Source organism: Prionailurus viverrinus, chromosome A1, assembly GCF_022837055.1.
Source record: "Prionailurus viverrinus isolate Anna chromosome A1, UM_Priviv_1.0, whole genome shotgun sequence".
Lineage (NCBI taxonomy): Eukaryota > Metazoa > Chordata > Mammalia > Carnivora > Felidae > Prionailurus > Prionailurus viverrinus.
Window position 1 is genome coordinate 16,524,641 of NC_062561.1, and position 16,232 is coordinate 16,540,872.

Sequence of the window (16,232 nt, forward strand, 5' to 3'; positions counted from 1 at the left end):
GCTAGAGTGTAATAACACACGTTTTAAGATTTTACTTTAAAAGACACATTTTGAGTCACTACAGTTTGTGCAATGTCTTTGCAATTAGTCTATTAGACTTGATGCAGGGAAGTGAAGAGTTCAGTGTGAGAGGGAAAAGGATCAGACAGACAATTCAGATACAGGGCAGTGACAAAGGGAAGAATCTAGACAGAGAAAAGCAGATTTCTTATTTGTTTCTGTCCATGATTTCTTCACGTACTTAGCTGTTAAAACAAACAAACAAACAAACAAACAAACAAAACAAAACCCAAACAACAAAAAAATAGGAAGATAGGGAAAAAAACACCCCACAAATTGTATATAGAATTGTGTGCCTTTTTAGTTTATTTTCTACTGATGACACTAAGATATAGCTACACTTTGGCATTGGTAAATTTAATACAGTTAAGCCTATAGTCAGAGTTTAGTTATTTTCTAACAATCCTTTTTTTTTTTTAATTTGCCTCAATTTAAAAGAATCCACTAGAGTTTGCTAATGAACAGTATCAAAATTAAGTGATAGAATTCACTTTTGCAGTAAGATGCAGAGTCCCAGAATAGGCAAACAAATTAAACAGGAAAAGAGCAAAAAGAATTCAGCCGGTTGCTGTAGAATGTTGAAAAATGAAAGAGGAAAAATAGCCACACACACAGAGTGAGCCCCAACAGCATTCTAGGCTGAGCATTACATAGAAATGTTTCCAGTGTAAGGGAAGCCAACACAGGCCATTTTGTTTTGCTTTTGTTCTCACTCGAGGTCTGATTTGCCAAGCAGGGGGTGCAGGTGCTGGTGACTGTTGGTGGGTAGTAAGTGTGTATCTACCAGTAATTATCTATCACAATAGTTCTGACTTCAATTCTTGTAATTCTTAAAATCTGGGGAGAATTTTAACATCCACAGAAACCTTCTGCAAGTAAAATATATTGAAAATGGTGCTTTTGCACATACCTGTTTTTCTCCACTGGGCTTTTTGTGATTCAGTAACAGCTCAACAGCTCCAACAACTTCTTTCCTAATAGCGTGTAATAGAGCATCTCCAACATAGACATTAAAGCTTAAAAGTAGTTCGATGAGCTCCAAGTTCTCATTTTCAATTGCAATGAGGAGAGCAGTTCTTCCAAGAGGATCAATGCAATTAATATTGATTTTAAAATAAATTTCGGCTTCCTCCAGGGATTTCTTGACACTTGCATAATCTCCCTTTTCCACAGCATTTAAGTAGGCTTTTTCTGATGGTGAGAGTTCGGATTCCGCTCGGACTATCCTTAGAGGGATGCGATCTCTGTAGGGGGCATTCACATTTCTTTTGTAATAGAACTGAGCCATGTTTCATGCCATGCTATTTCCTTGTCTCTGAAAGTGCAAACAGAACCCCAAAAAACACAAGGATTAGTGTTTAATCAGTATGTGTCACACTTAACAACTAACTGTAATGCCAATAACAACAATTATACCATCATTCTGTAATCGATTTTTTTCTCCTTAAACAATGCAAATAGGCTTAATACTTATTCAGTTATCTAGAAATGCAAGTTACAAAGTCCCAATCTAAAAGGAATAAAAAATTGGAAAAGTTACTTTAAAAGTGGCAACTGTCATGAGGAGGTACCTGTAATTTTTGGAAATTATTTACAAAATTTATCGTAAATATATACAGTTTTTAACAGAGAACCCTGAAACTTAAAGGTTGTATCTTTGAGGTCCTAAAAAGGAACCAGGGATATTCAAATGTATCATTCACTATCAATTTTGCTAAACATATAGATGCTATTGAAATTATGAAATATCACTATCTTAGTAAAATGCTTTTCATTTGTAATGTATCTATTCTTAATGTCATTAAGTACTGACATCAAAGTTAATATGAATTGATGATATCAATATCAATGAAATATCATACTGAGCCTGATGAGTATAACTGTTTATCCCCTTTGTAAGTGAATTCACTTGAGGGGAATGAATGTGTATTGATGACATTAATGATCAAGGTGAGTCTAAGCAATTTCCCAAACGAAGAATTTAGAAATGTTCATGTAGAGAAAGTTTATTATGAAAATGCTATTTTCTGAATTCTATTACCTTGATATCATGAAACAATAAACCACAAGACAGAAATATTTTCATTATATAATGTATTATTTGGAAGTTATAGTAAAGATACAGTTGAAGATGAAGGAATTATTTTAAATAAATAAAAGATCATCTTAAGACAGATTAACAAGAACGAAGTCACTAGCAATTATATTGATTTAGTATTATCCTACTGATACAAACTTGCAGAAAAATCTATTATGTTTTTAAAAATTTTTTATTGCTATTAGCTCCTGATTTCATACTTATGATCTGAACTATTTTATTATTCTATGTCATTTATATTCAACCTACATGTTTATTTACATACATTTACTATTAAATTAAAATTAATGGGGGATTCTGGGTACCTGAACATGCATAGTCATCTTAATTGATCTTTTTAGACCTAATCATTTTATGAGTAAATTAACCTGATTTGAATAATACTTTAAAGGTAGATTAAACATGTATTGAATGAGCAAATGTGATTACATTTAATGGAATGTTTTCAATTTGGGAAATTATGCATCATTTGCATGCTACCTCAATTTAATAGGAATTTCTGTTATCAAGTAGTTAAGTTTCACTTTTTGATGTTTCAGATTATTAATCACAATTTCTCAAATATTGAGGTTCAGCATATAATACACACAACTTTTATTTCCTAATTTGTTCCTTTCTGACATTAGGTTTAGTATCTTATTAAGGCCCTTTCATAGATGAAGCAAATGTAAGAATCTCATAAGCCAGAATATCTTTCTCAAATATTTCACATTTTATTAGCCTTGGTGTTTTAAATGTATAATGACCAACTATACAGCATAATATACACTCATTTCTGCAATTTCAGACAGGGGGTATTGTGAGTTCTTTAAATGGTAATGTTAATTTTTCAGAGGAAAATTTTCAACTCTATTACTTTTAGGTGTGCAAATTATAATCAAGCTTCAAGCTTGGTATTTGGAGGTCCCCAGTATTTGGAGATGTTTTAACTCACTAGAATCATGGGATAGAATTTATAAATTTATATTATGGGATAACAAGGACAATTTAATTTTCTAGCATAAATAAAACTACAATAAATCAAGATTATTACGATCCTACATATCTCATTATAACTTTCTGATCCCAAATGCCAGCACTTCCCTCCCAATCCATGTTAGCATCAGTAAGAGTGTGTGGAATCAATGTCAATGGTTTTCACATTGTAATTTTACCAGGACTACAACATAAATGCTTCATAATGATAATAAGTGGCACTAATATTCCATTTCAATGCTCACTTTGTTTATTTGCTTACTTTGTTCTTACTCCAGACTCTTGGAAAAATACATAAACATTCCTTTATAGAACTGAATTCAAGCTTTGCCACCAATAGTTGTTTTGCTTAAGACTAATGTTTCAAAGTAACTTACTGAAAGTACAGGTTAAAAGAAGATATGAAAATACACACACACACACACACACACACACACTTTGCAGAACTTTGTCTGAATTGTTACTCAGTCAAGATTAAAAATCACCCTAGAGAATGGAATATTTGTATTTTATTTTATTGCATTAACTCTATTTTATTAGTGATTATATCAAATAATTAGATAGTGGAGGGGCCTGGGTGGCTTAACAGCGAATGACTCTTGATTTGGACTCAGGTCATCTCAAGGTTCGTGCGATCGAACCCTGCATCAGGCTCTGTGCTGACAGCATAGAGCTTGTTTGGGATTCTCTCTCTCTGCCTCTTTCTTTGTATCTCTCAAAATAAATAAATAAACATTACCAAAAATAATTAGATAGTAAATAGCATTTGACTTCTCGCTTTTAAAGCACAGGATGGGGTGTGTTGGTGGTTGGTGGTGAGCATAACTACCTCCCAAAGCTCAGGATGTCAGTGACAATGAAGAGACTGGTGAACAACAGAGAAGGTACTGGAGAAATTGGGGGAGAGGAGAACAGATAATGAGAAATTAGATTTATTAAAATCTATTTCATTTAATCCAGATAATTGCCATAAATGTAAACTCCATAAGGATGGGTTAAGACATGATACTGCCCTGAAAGGAAGACATATTCTAGTGAATGAACACTGTGTTCAAATGCGAACTAGGTATGAGACGTTATATTCGGTTACCTGTTTCTCCATCCATAAAGGGGGGCAAACAACACTATAAAAGGAATGAGTAAAAAGAATCAGTGTCAGCGCTGAAAAAGATCTATTAACAGTATTGTCGTCTTTTAGTTTCTTGGGTTTGAAACAAAGACCTCACATACAGAAAGATAGACGGAATTTAAATATATTAAAATTTTAAATACATTCAATAAATGAAATTTAATTATTTACAATGAATTGCAAAACACACACACATAAAACAATTCTGGTTAAGACTTTAGAAGAGTGAGGAAGATTATGTAACTTTTCAGTACATAGGCTTTAGACAAGTCTTGGATTATTTGAGTTGCAGGGATACTAATAAAAGGACAAAAATCAAGTTTAACTTTTGGAAACTGTGATAGACGGATGTAACAGTGAGTGTAAGGTGCTGATAAGGCTGATGGAGTTCCTGAATTGACACATTTATCAGCAACTATGGAATTGCTACTGGATAGAAAGTCTGTAGAAGAACAGGAGGCTCAGTACAGCAAAGATCCTGACCTAAAGCGTGTGAATCAATGCCTGTTCCTGGTCTTGAACTTTCAGAACGAACTTTCTGGAAAGGAGAAGATGTTTTCCCCCATGAAATCACAGAACTGAACAGATTCTTTGATTTCAATGCCCCCTGTAGAACACACATTCCAGAAGTGAAATGAATGTTTCATTGTTATGTTTCAAAGACTCAGAAGAGAGATGGGAAGTGATGGGGGAAAAACCCTCAAATTCTGCAATGTGAATTTTTAATTAACTGAAATTTTATTTTCTGTAAATGCGTTGGGAATTAAAACCATCAAAAAGGTAGATTGTCATCAATCCCAAAAGAAATTAAAAAAAAAATTGTCACTAGATATGAGAACCACAATTACCTAAGCAACATAATGATATACAGAAAAAGAAAAGTTCCAATATTTACATGGATCAGAAAGCATATTCCCTAGAGGATGGACTTAGTTGCTGGGTGGAAAGAACAGTGCGCTTCCAAACAACACAAAGGAAAGAAAATATGCAGAATACAGAAATCTCCACTCTTGAGCAGAAATCATTAAAGTTAAAAGAAAAGTTCCACATATATATATATATATATATAAATTATATTTTTAAATTATATATATTATATATGTATATATGCATATATACACATAAATATGCATATATATATATATATATATATATTCCCTAGGTTACTGTCAAAGCATTCATGTTTACAGGTTGACTTCATCACACCATGAGAAATCTGACTCCCATTTTTTTGTTAGGGTACTACTACATATATTTAAGTTGCTTTTGTACTTTTTCTGGACTCTGGTATGAAATAACATTTTCTCAGATAATTTACTGACATTTGATCCAATTCAGATTTTTATTTTTGGCTATTGTTATAGTACATTATCTCTATAATCTTTGATATAATACACACTCCACATAAACACCAAATGCTCTAATCTTTGGTACCACTTTGAATTCCAGACCTGTTCCTACTGTCTTCAGGCAAGATACCACGTGAACATTTCAGTAGCTGTAAGTCTTGTACCAAAAGTGCCACATAATTCACTGAAATGTTTTGTGACTTAGCCTGACCAAAACCCAAGTGACTCTTGTTTTGATGTTGTAAAAGCACACTGACTACCAAATTCTTCTGAAAGGTTTTAAGGATATTTCTGTGAATTTCAAGAAGTTCATGCTATATTACCTTATGAAAAGAAAAACACTTTACTAACTAAACATTACAACACCCTAAGATTTTAAAGGAGGAAGTTGGGATTATGCTTATGTTTAAAATGGAAGCCCCTTATGATTTAACAAGTACCAAACTTAAAACTAAACCCTAAATATTCCTATTTAAAAACAAAACAAAACAAAACAAAACAGTACCTAGGAGAATGCATTTGCAGGGCAAAAAAAAAAAAAGTTATTTATCTTGATTTTTATCTCATGGGATTTAGAAAACATGTTTTAGAAAGTATATATAGCTGTCAGAGTTTGAATTTCCACCCTGAGAGTTAGAATGTGCATTGACATATTCCTGTTTTTCCCTCCAATTTCAGAGAAAAGGATGCTCTCTCTCTCTTTGCTCAGGCTGCGAATCCCGCTGCCTGAGGAGTTTTCAGTCATTGCCACTTCTCTAAAACCTTACATCAGCCCCTTCCTTCTTTCAGACCTTAAACTTTTCTCTGCATACTGAACTCAGATATATACAGGTACCTAATTTTCAGAAAGGTATTTTTTAAAGTAGGTGTAAATGTTTTCTCTGTATTTATTTGTTAATTTTTTTCATTTTATTTATTTGAGAGAGAGAGAGCACAAGTAGGGGAGAGAAGCAGAGGGAGAGAGAGAGGGAATCCCAGACAGGCTCCACACTCAGCGTGGAGTCTAATACAGGACTCGATCGGACAACCCTGGGATCATGACCTGAGCCGAAATCAAGGATGCTTGACAGACTGAACCAAGAGGCGCCCCTTTCACTTAGTTATTTTAAAATTCTAATGATCTTTGGCAATTATCTCTCTCTCATCTCTGATTTTCTTTATTTTATAAAGTTTAACCTTATCTTTCATTCGCTCATTTACTCTCCCTAAGATAGTACTTATTGCCATCGTGGAATAAATATTTTCCTTAAAGTCAATCATGTCCTGCTAATTGCCAGATTCATTTTGATGCTTTTCAGGCCACATGATACTTGGCTTTCCAGCAGCCTTTCTAAATAAGATGTGCCTCCCCTTGAGTTCTCTGATGCTCTTCTGTAATGTCCTACCTTCTGCCTACACGTGATCTCTCTCCGTAGTCCCCCAGCTTGTTTTCCTTCCATCTAAAGCCTAAATGTTGTTAATACCAGGGTCTGCCCATGGCTCTTTTCTCCATTTGTCACTCCCATTAGCAATTTTCATCTGTTACTCATTATTCAAAATGTTCCATAAAACCCATATATGTTTTTAAAGTATGCTGTTATGTTTTCAGTATGTTCTAAAATCCATGTTCCCAGGCCATACCTCTCTAAAGTTCTAGACACATGCTGTCCAGTATGGTAGCCAGTAGTCACATGTGACTATTTAAATGTAAAGTGACTAACATTAAATCATGTTAAGGATCATTTCTTAAATCTTACTGGCCATATTTCAACTGCAGTATAGCATTTCCTGTGTGTAATGCTGACTGACTTTATCTCCTCATTATTATTGGCTACACCAATATCCTTCCAAATCATCTCACTGATGTTATTCTTGCATCCTCTCTAGCCTCCACAATGTCAGAGACCTAATCATGCTAAAATGTAAATCTTATCAAGTCACTCTCTTACTTATAACTCATAAATGACTGATAATCACTCACAGGAAAACATACTAACTTATTACAGAATATTGGACTCTCGTGATCTGGTTTCTAAATGCCTTCTTGTATGTATTTCCCAAGACTGCTCTTGGAAAACCGTATTTCACATTGACAAACTACTTGGCTACTAAAGCTCTAGGCATTTTCTCATACTGTTCTTTACAACAGGAATACCTTTCCTTCCCTTGAGCGTCTGGTAACTCCTGCCAAGTTTTAAAAACTCCTGTGAAGTATCATAGCCTTGAGGATTTTTCTTCCCTTCCTCCTAAAGAGGGGTTATATGGTGTTTTTTTATGGGTCTTTATAAACTCTGTGGACCTCTTAGATTTAGAACTTTTCTTATTTACTGTATAGAAGACATCCATATGTCAAACATTGGCAATACCATCGTGAATGAAAGCCAAAATCTTTGTACTCATAGAGCTTATGATCCGTGGAAGAGGATCCACAGAAATTTAAAAAAGCAAAGGTGCAAACTGAATAATTACAATTTTGTCAAGGTTATAATGGAAATAAATGGTGAGAGGCTATGGAGAAGCATGGCACAGGGGAAGAAGAGATGGAGAGCTGCATGAGGTAGGGTGGTCAAGGGTGGCCTCTCTGTGACATGAAAGATGATAAAATGCTAGCTAGATAAAATGTGAACAGTGCAGAGAAAACCATTACGTTAAAAGGATCTGAAAGTGAGAAGACGGTGAGGCAGGAGGAACATTTTAGTGTGTGGAAGAGGCCAGCTTGACTGGAGTATAGTGAGTAAAGGAGAGAATGGAGGAGGTGACTCTGCAGCCCACAGTGTGGGGTATGAATTTTGGAAAGCATTCTAGGCATAATAAGTTACTGAAGGGCTTTGAGCTGGGGAGTGACTTGATCCAATTTCTGTTTTTAAAGGTCACTCTGGCTGCTAATTGATTTGGAATTGTGCAAGAGTGGAAACTAAAAGATCATCTGCTAGTAAACCAAGTGAGTACCATCAAGAGTCTCTATCAGGAAAGAGTATATATTAACCTCTATGATTAAGAATGTGAAACTCTCGGACTCTGATCGTGGTATAATGCTGATGGGGAATTAAGTGTCTGCCCATATTTTATTGAGTTTACTCATATTATTACATTATTGAATATATTTTGAGTAATGTTACTCTAGCCGTCTTTCCCATATCTATATTTTTTTCTCATAATTTTGTAGAATTTGAAGTTTTTCAGGAATACACCTGCCATTTGGTAACAGGGTTGCATATATACATATTGCTGTTACTACATCAGAAACATTTGTACTTCTTTCATTGTGTCAAAGATGTTGATACTTGGCGTGTTGACAATGAAAGTGTCACATGGTAAACAAAAGAAACATTAAGAAGAAATGTGGGGAGAAACTATGCATGTTGCAAATACATAGTATGCAAATTTCAACAAAGAAAGACTAACTTAGTTTCAAAAATGACTTATTCAGCAGCAAAATGCATTCAAAGTACCCCACCACACTCAGATCCTGTAATCCATAGCTGACCTTTAGTTTCTGAAATTGTGTGTGTGTACGTGTGTGTACGTGTGTGTACGTGTGTGTGTGTGTGTGTGTGTGTGTGTGTGTGTGTGGGTCTATGTACTGTCAGGGTGGTAATTGTTGTCTTTAGCCCAAGACAAAAAGAAATGTATCTTTTAGTGATAGCAAAAATAATATAAAATGCTTAAATTTGGATGCACATATAAAATTTTTGATAAATATATGACCCCTTTATTTTAAAAAATACCACTTACATTACTTCAAGAGGTAAGAAAGGATACTGTGTGGCTTAGGGGTTACTGCTGGTAGTGGCTGTGGTGGGATGTGTGTGTATGTGTGTGGGGGCGGGGAGAAAGAGAGAGAAAGAGGTAATTGAACTTGTATTGAAAGTTATTGTTGTAGTAATACATCAATAGAGAAGCATGACAGATCAGTGCAGGAAACAGAAAAATAATAAATAATGTTGACACAACTGGTTAGAAGTTTTGGAAATAATTATTTTGGACCACCATGAACATAGATTCTAAATGAATTTAAAAGTGAAATATTGAAACAAATGAAATTTCAGTGGCGAAGAGTTTTCTAAGCAAAAAGCATTCGAGAAATGACTATGAGAAAGACTTATGCATACAAAGAATTAAAAAACACTTAGTATCCAAACATAATACACAAAATTAAAAGGCAAAACAAGGGAAATTATTCAAAATAAATATGACTGAGAAGAGCTTATTAAATAGAAAAGAAAAACACTAAGATTCAAAGAATAAAAAGACCAGCCTCCTCAGAGAAAAAGAAATCCACGTGGAAAATATCATTTGAAAATGCATTCTACTTTTCTGACCTCTAAAATGGAGAAGTTTACCAGCACGATAAAAGATATAGCCTGCAAAATGTGATCAGATTAAATACAAAAGAATAGCCAATACGAGAAAGGATTCGGTGAAAATACTTCTAAGTTGCTGGTGATAGTTTAAACTGAAAAGGAATTGGAAATATGTGTGCCCATCTTTGGAAGGGTTCAAACCCTTCACCCTAGGAGTATCTCTTCCAGGAATTCACCCTGGAGTTATATTTTACAAGGCAGGCAATAGCTACAAGGCATACATAAATAAGTATTTTTATTTATGCACACAAAAGAAAAATAACTGTTATCTATTGTTGGAAACAACTGGAGAGACTCAAAAGTCAATAATTGTCAGCTAGTTCAATTAAAAGCTGAATATTCATTTAATAAAAATGTGTAGCTATTAAAATAACATGTTTTAAAGGTTAATGTCACACAAAATAATCATATTATGATAAGTGCTAATCATGGATAACATTTTCAACACAAGATTAGCACCTGCAACAATGATAAAACTTATAAGAAGGAGATAACTATACTCACAATTAAGAAAGGTTATCTATGTGGGGTCGGGGGGATGCCTGGGTGGCTCGGTTGGTTAGGTGTCTGACTCTTGATTTCAGCTCAGGTCATGATCTCATGGTTTGTGAGTTCAAGCCCTATCTTGGGAACTGTGCTGACAGTGTGGAGTCTGTTTGGGATTCTCACTCTCCCTCTCTCTCTGCCCCTCGCCAGTCATGTTCTCTCTCAAAATAAACAAATAAACTAAGGAAGGAAGGAAGGAAGGAAGGAAGAAAGAAAGAAAGAAAGAAAGGGAAAAAAGAGAAAAAGAGAGAAAGAAAGGTTACCTATGGGTAATAGGTGGTTTTTGTTCTGATTTACATTTTCTAGGTTTTTGATAAAGATGATACTTTAAAACAGTCAAAGCAGAATACAATGTTCCTCTTTATTGATTTTTATAATATGCCAGAGAATATTGTTTTAACATTACCATGGGAGCTCTTAGCATTTGAGGGGATAAAAGTAGATGCCCCTGTAACTTCTGAGATACACACACACACACACACACACACACACATATATATATAAATAATTTATGGCATATAATTTATGATATACAAAATATGATATATAATATATATACCATATATATATATATATATATATATATATATATACACACACACACATATATATATGTATGGGGTGCCTGGGTGGTGGTATATATATATACCTGCGTGGTTATTTATATATATATATATATATACACACACACACATATACATATATATATACACACACACACATACATTTATATATATTTTTATATATTTTTACATATTTATATATTTTTATATATTTATATATATTTATATGCTTATATATATACATATATACTTACATATATTTTTATATATATGGTGGTATATTTATATACCTGGGTGGGTGTGTATATATATATATATATATATAATTTTTGTGTGTTTAGAGGCTGAATCCACAAATGTTTCCAAATCCATTGTTTTCTATATTCCTAAAACAACCTGTCCTTTTCCTATAAAAAGGAAAGGATAGGCTTTTTTCCCCCCATTTCCAGTTACTGGAGATAGCATGGTGAGGCTATTATCAAGGTTCCAACTTGTAAATCCTGAAGCTAATTTATTTTTATTAGTCCACTGCAGTTTCAGGCAAAGGATCACCTTCGGTGAAGCAGTGTCCTCTCTATCTGAGTGCACAGTCTTTAAAGGAAAATACATGAAGTGGGTGGGAGTGACAGAGGACAATCTGATCAATTGTTTCAATCCTAAAGACAAATTAGTTCACTAGGGTGCATCAGTGTCACATCTGCCTGATGACAGCTGGAAATCTTTACTCCTTCATGTGTTGGTTCAAGTACTCAAAGATTTATTACGGCTTCTTCTGTAGCAGATCAAGACTATTTTGCAGGCTGAGGATATAAAGTGAAATAAAACACAGTCCCCGATGGGTGAATTTTTTGTGGTATGTAAGTTATGTCTCAATAGAGCATGAAAATAACAGCAAGAAATCCCAGACCTCAGGGAGAATGCTGTTAGGTGGAGAAGGAGCGTTGTCCATAACTGATAGTAAATACCATATGGTAATCCATACATTATAGATTTATATACTGTTTCCTTGGGATTTACAAGAGAAAGCCATTAGTTGTAGGCGTGCCATGGAGGGTGTAAAAATGGTTGCGAGAGGAGATGGACTTTTACCTAAACATCTGAGTAGTTATTTCCCTAGTGACTATATAGAAGCAAAGAATTCTGGGAAGAGGAGGCAAAGCGTTTAAAGCAATGGAGGTGAAAAAAAGCTCCTCATTCTGTACTAGTCTCCCCTCCTAGAATAAGTGGCCATACTTTTACACAATGGCTTTCCTGTTATGTCTTTTAGAATTTGTTATCCCAATTTTGTTCTAGATCATTTAGTGACCCTTATTGTTTCCCACCAAACACTGTTCCTGTTAGTGATTGTATAAATTTGGGCATGTGAAAGAATGATAGAAAGTCACAGAAAAAGATAATTAAGTTTCTGTGGCTCAGAAAAGTTTAAAAACTTCTGCCAGTTCACACCGCCAGTAAGTATTGCATCCAGAAGATGCATCAAAGGGATGAGCAATGAAAATACTAATGGTTTCAATGGGAAATCAGAGCCAGACTTGGCTCTCATTCTTCTATCTCACATTCCCAATCAACTTTTGGTCTAGGCAGGTAGGAGCCAGAGTTCTACTAGGGCTGCTTCTGAATGAAGCTGGTCCCTTCATGTCCCTAGGGACTTTGTTCTTGCCTTGTTGTTTAGATCTCCACAGATTAAGATTTTACTGGAAACCCCAGTCCCTTGAAACAACAAAACAGTAACGCAACAGAAACAACAGCACTTACTGAACACAGTATGTACCAAGCACCGTTCCTTTACATATATGAACTCAATTAATTCTTGGGAAAACCCCCTGCAGTAAACATTACTAGTGCCCCCTGGGATGGATATTGGGACCAAATAACATGATAAAATCACAAGGGCTTGATACATGTGTTCCTGATCCTATACTCATTTTTCCTTATCCTGTGTTACACGTTTTGCCTTTACTCTGTTACTGAATGTCCATTCAGTTTCTCACCAACTGGGTTTTTATCATGCGCCTCAATTCTCTACTGATTGCATTACCCGTGTAGTAAGTGGATCTCGTAATTCTGAACCTCAGTTTCTTCATTACTATTACCTTCAGAAAGTTCTTTTGAGTCCTTACCAACACTACTGGACCTTCCTTAAATGCTAGCCAGTCTCTCAGACCTTACGCTTCTTTGCAAATTGAGTCTTAGCTGTGATATTGATCTGTAGTCAAGGTAATGAAATCCTATTTGTCACACCTCCATTGGCTCTTCACCTGCTAAGGAATATTTCCAGGTTCATAGATTCATAGATCCCTAATCTCTTCCTTTCCGCTTTCTCGTCTCTGCCTCTCAGTTAACCTGGTTCAGTTCACCATGGATGCAACCAAGAAAGGTAGCATTATTTAGTCCTTTGCTCATTGTTAGAAGGTGCAGGAGGGTCAAAAATGTATCCTCCACCCTGAGAAGGTACTTTAATATAGAAAATCAAAGCAAACTACCTCATACCTTTTACACAGAGTTTTATTCAGGGTAACGTACCTACAGGGGCAATGGGTGAGCGGAAGATCCAGGGCTCTGTGTATGTAGGTATTCCCCACCCCTAGTCTCCCCCCAAGTCCAGACCTTAATCCCCAGCTTTTATGGAGTGAGGAGCGTGATGGTGAGGTCACAAGGTTGTTATCTAAAGTGGGGCCCTCTGTGCACCAGTGTGGAGAACAAGATGGAGGGCCAAAGATGGAATCAGTGTTAATAGCACTGCTACATTCATGTGAGATGTAGCAATGGTAAATAACTGAGGGTTTCACTCTCAATGTTAAATTGAGCCCAGAAGGTTAAAGCTCATTAGGATTGTGCGGCATGCTAACTCTTACTTCCTTCACTATATGGAGAGTAGTTCAGATTGAGTATTTAACATTCTAAAAGCACTCTACAGTTAACAGAAAAGTAGAAAGTGTAAATATTGTAAAATGCAATCTCTTCCTTTTGTCTTGAACTTTAAAATCTTTTACTCAATCTTTTCATGTCCTTAGAATTAACTGAGTTTATTTCTACACTGAACTCAAACATCAGTTATGCAAATCAAAGGCAAATTAGGTTTTTTTTAAACTAGATTGCTTAGAATACTCTTCATAAAGGTTCATTATGCACAAGGAATTTAGCATCTCTTAAATACCTCCAACAAGTATAGTAATTACCATAGCAACTTAAAAGATTAAATTTATTTGGCAAAGCAGTTTTTCCAGGTTATTTGGTTATTGTCCAAATTTGTGATAGATTTGCTGTCCGGAGAATTTTGTTATTCTATGCAGTTATTAATCCTATGACATTATGATCATTTTAATGATATAAAGCTGTATTATGATTTCTAAATACTCATCCTAGAAGTTTATTTCTTTAGTATATTGGACTACTTAAGACTACACTTAAACCTGCTTTCTTTTTTAACGTTTATTTATTTTGGTGGGGGAGGGGCAGAGAGAGAGGGAGAGAGAGAATCCCAAGCAGGCTCAGTGCTGTCGGCACACAGCCGGACACAGGGCTTGATCCCATGAACTGTGAGATCATGACCTGACTGCTTAACTGACTGAGTCACCCAGGCACCCCTTAAAGGTGCTTTTATTAGCAGGCATGTTAACAATTTCTTTTAAATTCAATTAGCTCTATGCTTTGGATGTTTAACAAATATGATAGGATTATTTACATAAATGGCACAGCTTATTTTGTATCAAGTCTTCATTTAGCTTTCACTAAATAAAACAAGTTTTCTTTAAGTCAGTTCTGTTATTCCAAAGGTTGGCATAAACTAATCGCAAGTATTGATTAAGAAACGAGAACAAGCTATCAACTATTTCATCAAATCCTCCATTCCACTCTGGCTCCATTACAAACAGCTCTTGGGGTGCCTGGGTGGCTCAGTCAGTTAAGCATCTGACTTCAGCTCAGTCATGATCTCAGGTTCGTGAGTTCAAGCCCCGCATCAGGCTGTATGCTGACAGCTCAGAGCCTGGAGCCTGCTTCTGACTCTCTATCTCCTTCTCTCTCTGCCCCTCCCCCGCCCATACTCTGTCTCTCTCTGTCTCTCAAAAATAAATAAAACATTAGAAAAACAAAAGTAAAAAAACAAACAAACAAAAGAAAAAAAGAAAAGAAAAACAAACAGCTCTTAAATCTCTGCTAATTTTTTCTGCTTCTTGGGGAAGCAGAAATTTGAGGAAAATTGAGATCTACTCTGATTCTGATAGATATGATCCCACACCCCTTCTGGTAAAACAGTTAGTTTGTAATCAGTTGCTGATTTATTAAACTTACCATGAAAGTGAAGATGGGGGGTAAATATTTTAGATGTGAATTTTCCATTTTCCACTCCAAATTAGAATTCAAAAGTGTCATGATATTAAAAACTTTGTAGGCTCTCTGTATGCACTGGTGGAACATTTAGATGAGAAGTGAAAAAATATTTCCATCAATCAAATATTTTTGCCTACATAGTATCAGAAATTGGAATATCTATAAATATTTGCTTTTCTTACTTTGAGCCAGATGTTTGACACATTACAGTTACAGCTCTCTGCCGCTGAAACCTTCTGTCACTTAATCTCAGATTGGCCACTTCTCCCAGAGTCTCTTTATCAGTCGAGGCAGAGAATGACGCCCATGCAGGGTTGTTAGTATACAAATGTATAGTACGATGTAATAAAGCGTCTGATACACAGGTATTGATGGTGATTATATTTAGTTTCACTGAATTTTCACCTGGAAAATTGCTAGATGTGAGCTCATGAAAAAAAAAATTGTCCTTTTTTTTTTGTTGTTTAAATTGAGCTTAAATTTTCCTAAATTAAGACAAAGGTAAATGGCACATTTATTCCATGAGATACGTAATAGAAATGCAATGATCTGTCTATAGACTTATTTTTTAATGCAAGAAATATTTATTAATTTTATAAAATTAGTTCTCAGACTAGTAGAGAGATATTGATTAGCTAGGTTCAGAGTTTACGAGAGAACCAATTTCTAATAATCTACCATCATCCCATGCATTTAATATTTACCTGTCAGCTTCAGTTTTATAAGGTTGGGAAAGAATAACTGTGTCTCATAAAATTAATGAGGATATGAATGAATTACTTTAACTGAGGTATTCTCCAAGATGCAACATACTTAGATAGGTAGATGGGTTTAAGA

General features: G+C 35.0%; 1 protein-coding gene across 2 annotated transcripts in view; it reads right to left on the minus strand.

Annotated features, from left to right (window-relative positions):
- TRPC4 (transient receptor potential cation channel subfamily C member 4) overlaps window positions 1–16,232 on the minus strand; it is a 204,574-nt gene that overhangs the window by 146,209 nt on the left and 42,133 nt on the right. For both annotated transcript variants that reach the window (XM_047869354.1, XM_047869347.1), the window contains exon 2: window positions 971–1,375. In XM_047869354.1, coding sequence (XP_047725310.1) covers window positions 971–1,348 — 378 coding nt within the window. In that variant the 5' untranslated portion in view covers window positions 1,349–1,375. The remainder of the gene's footprint in view (window positions 1–970; window positions 1,376–16,232) is intronic.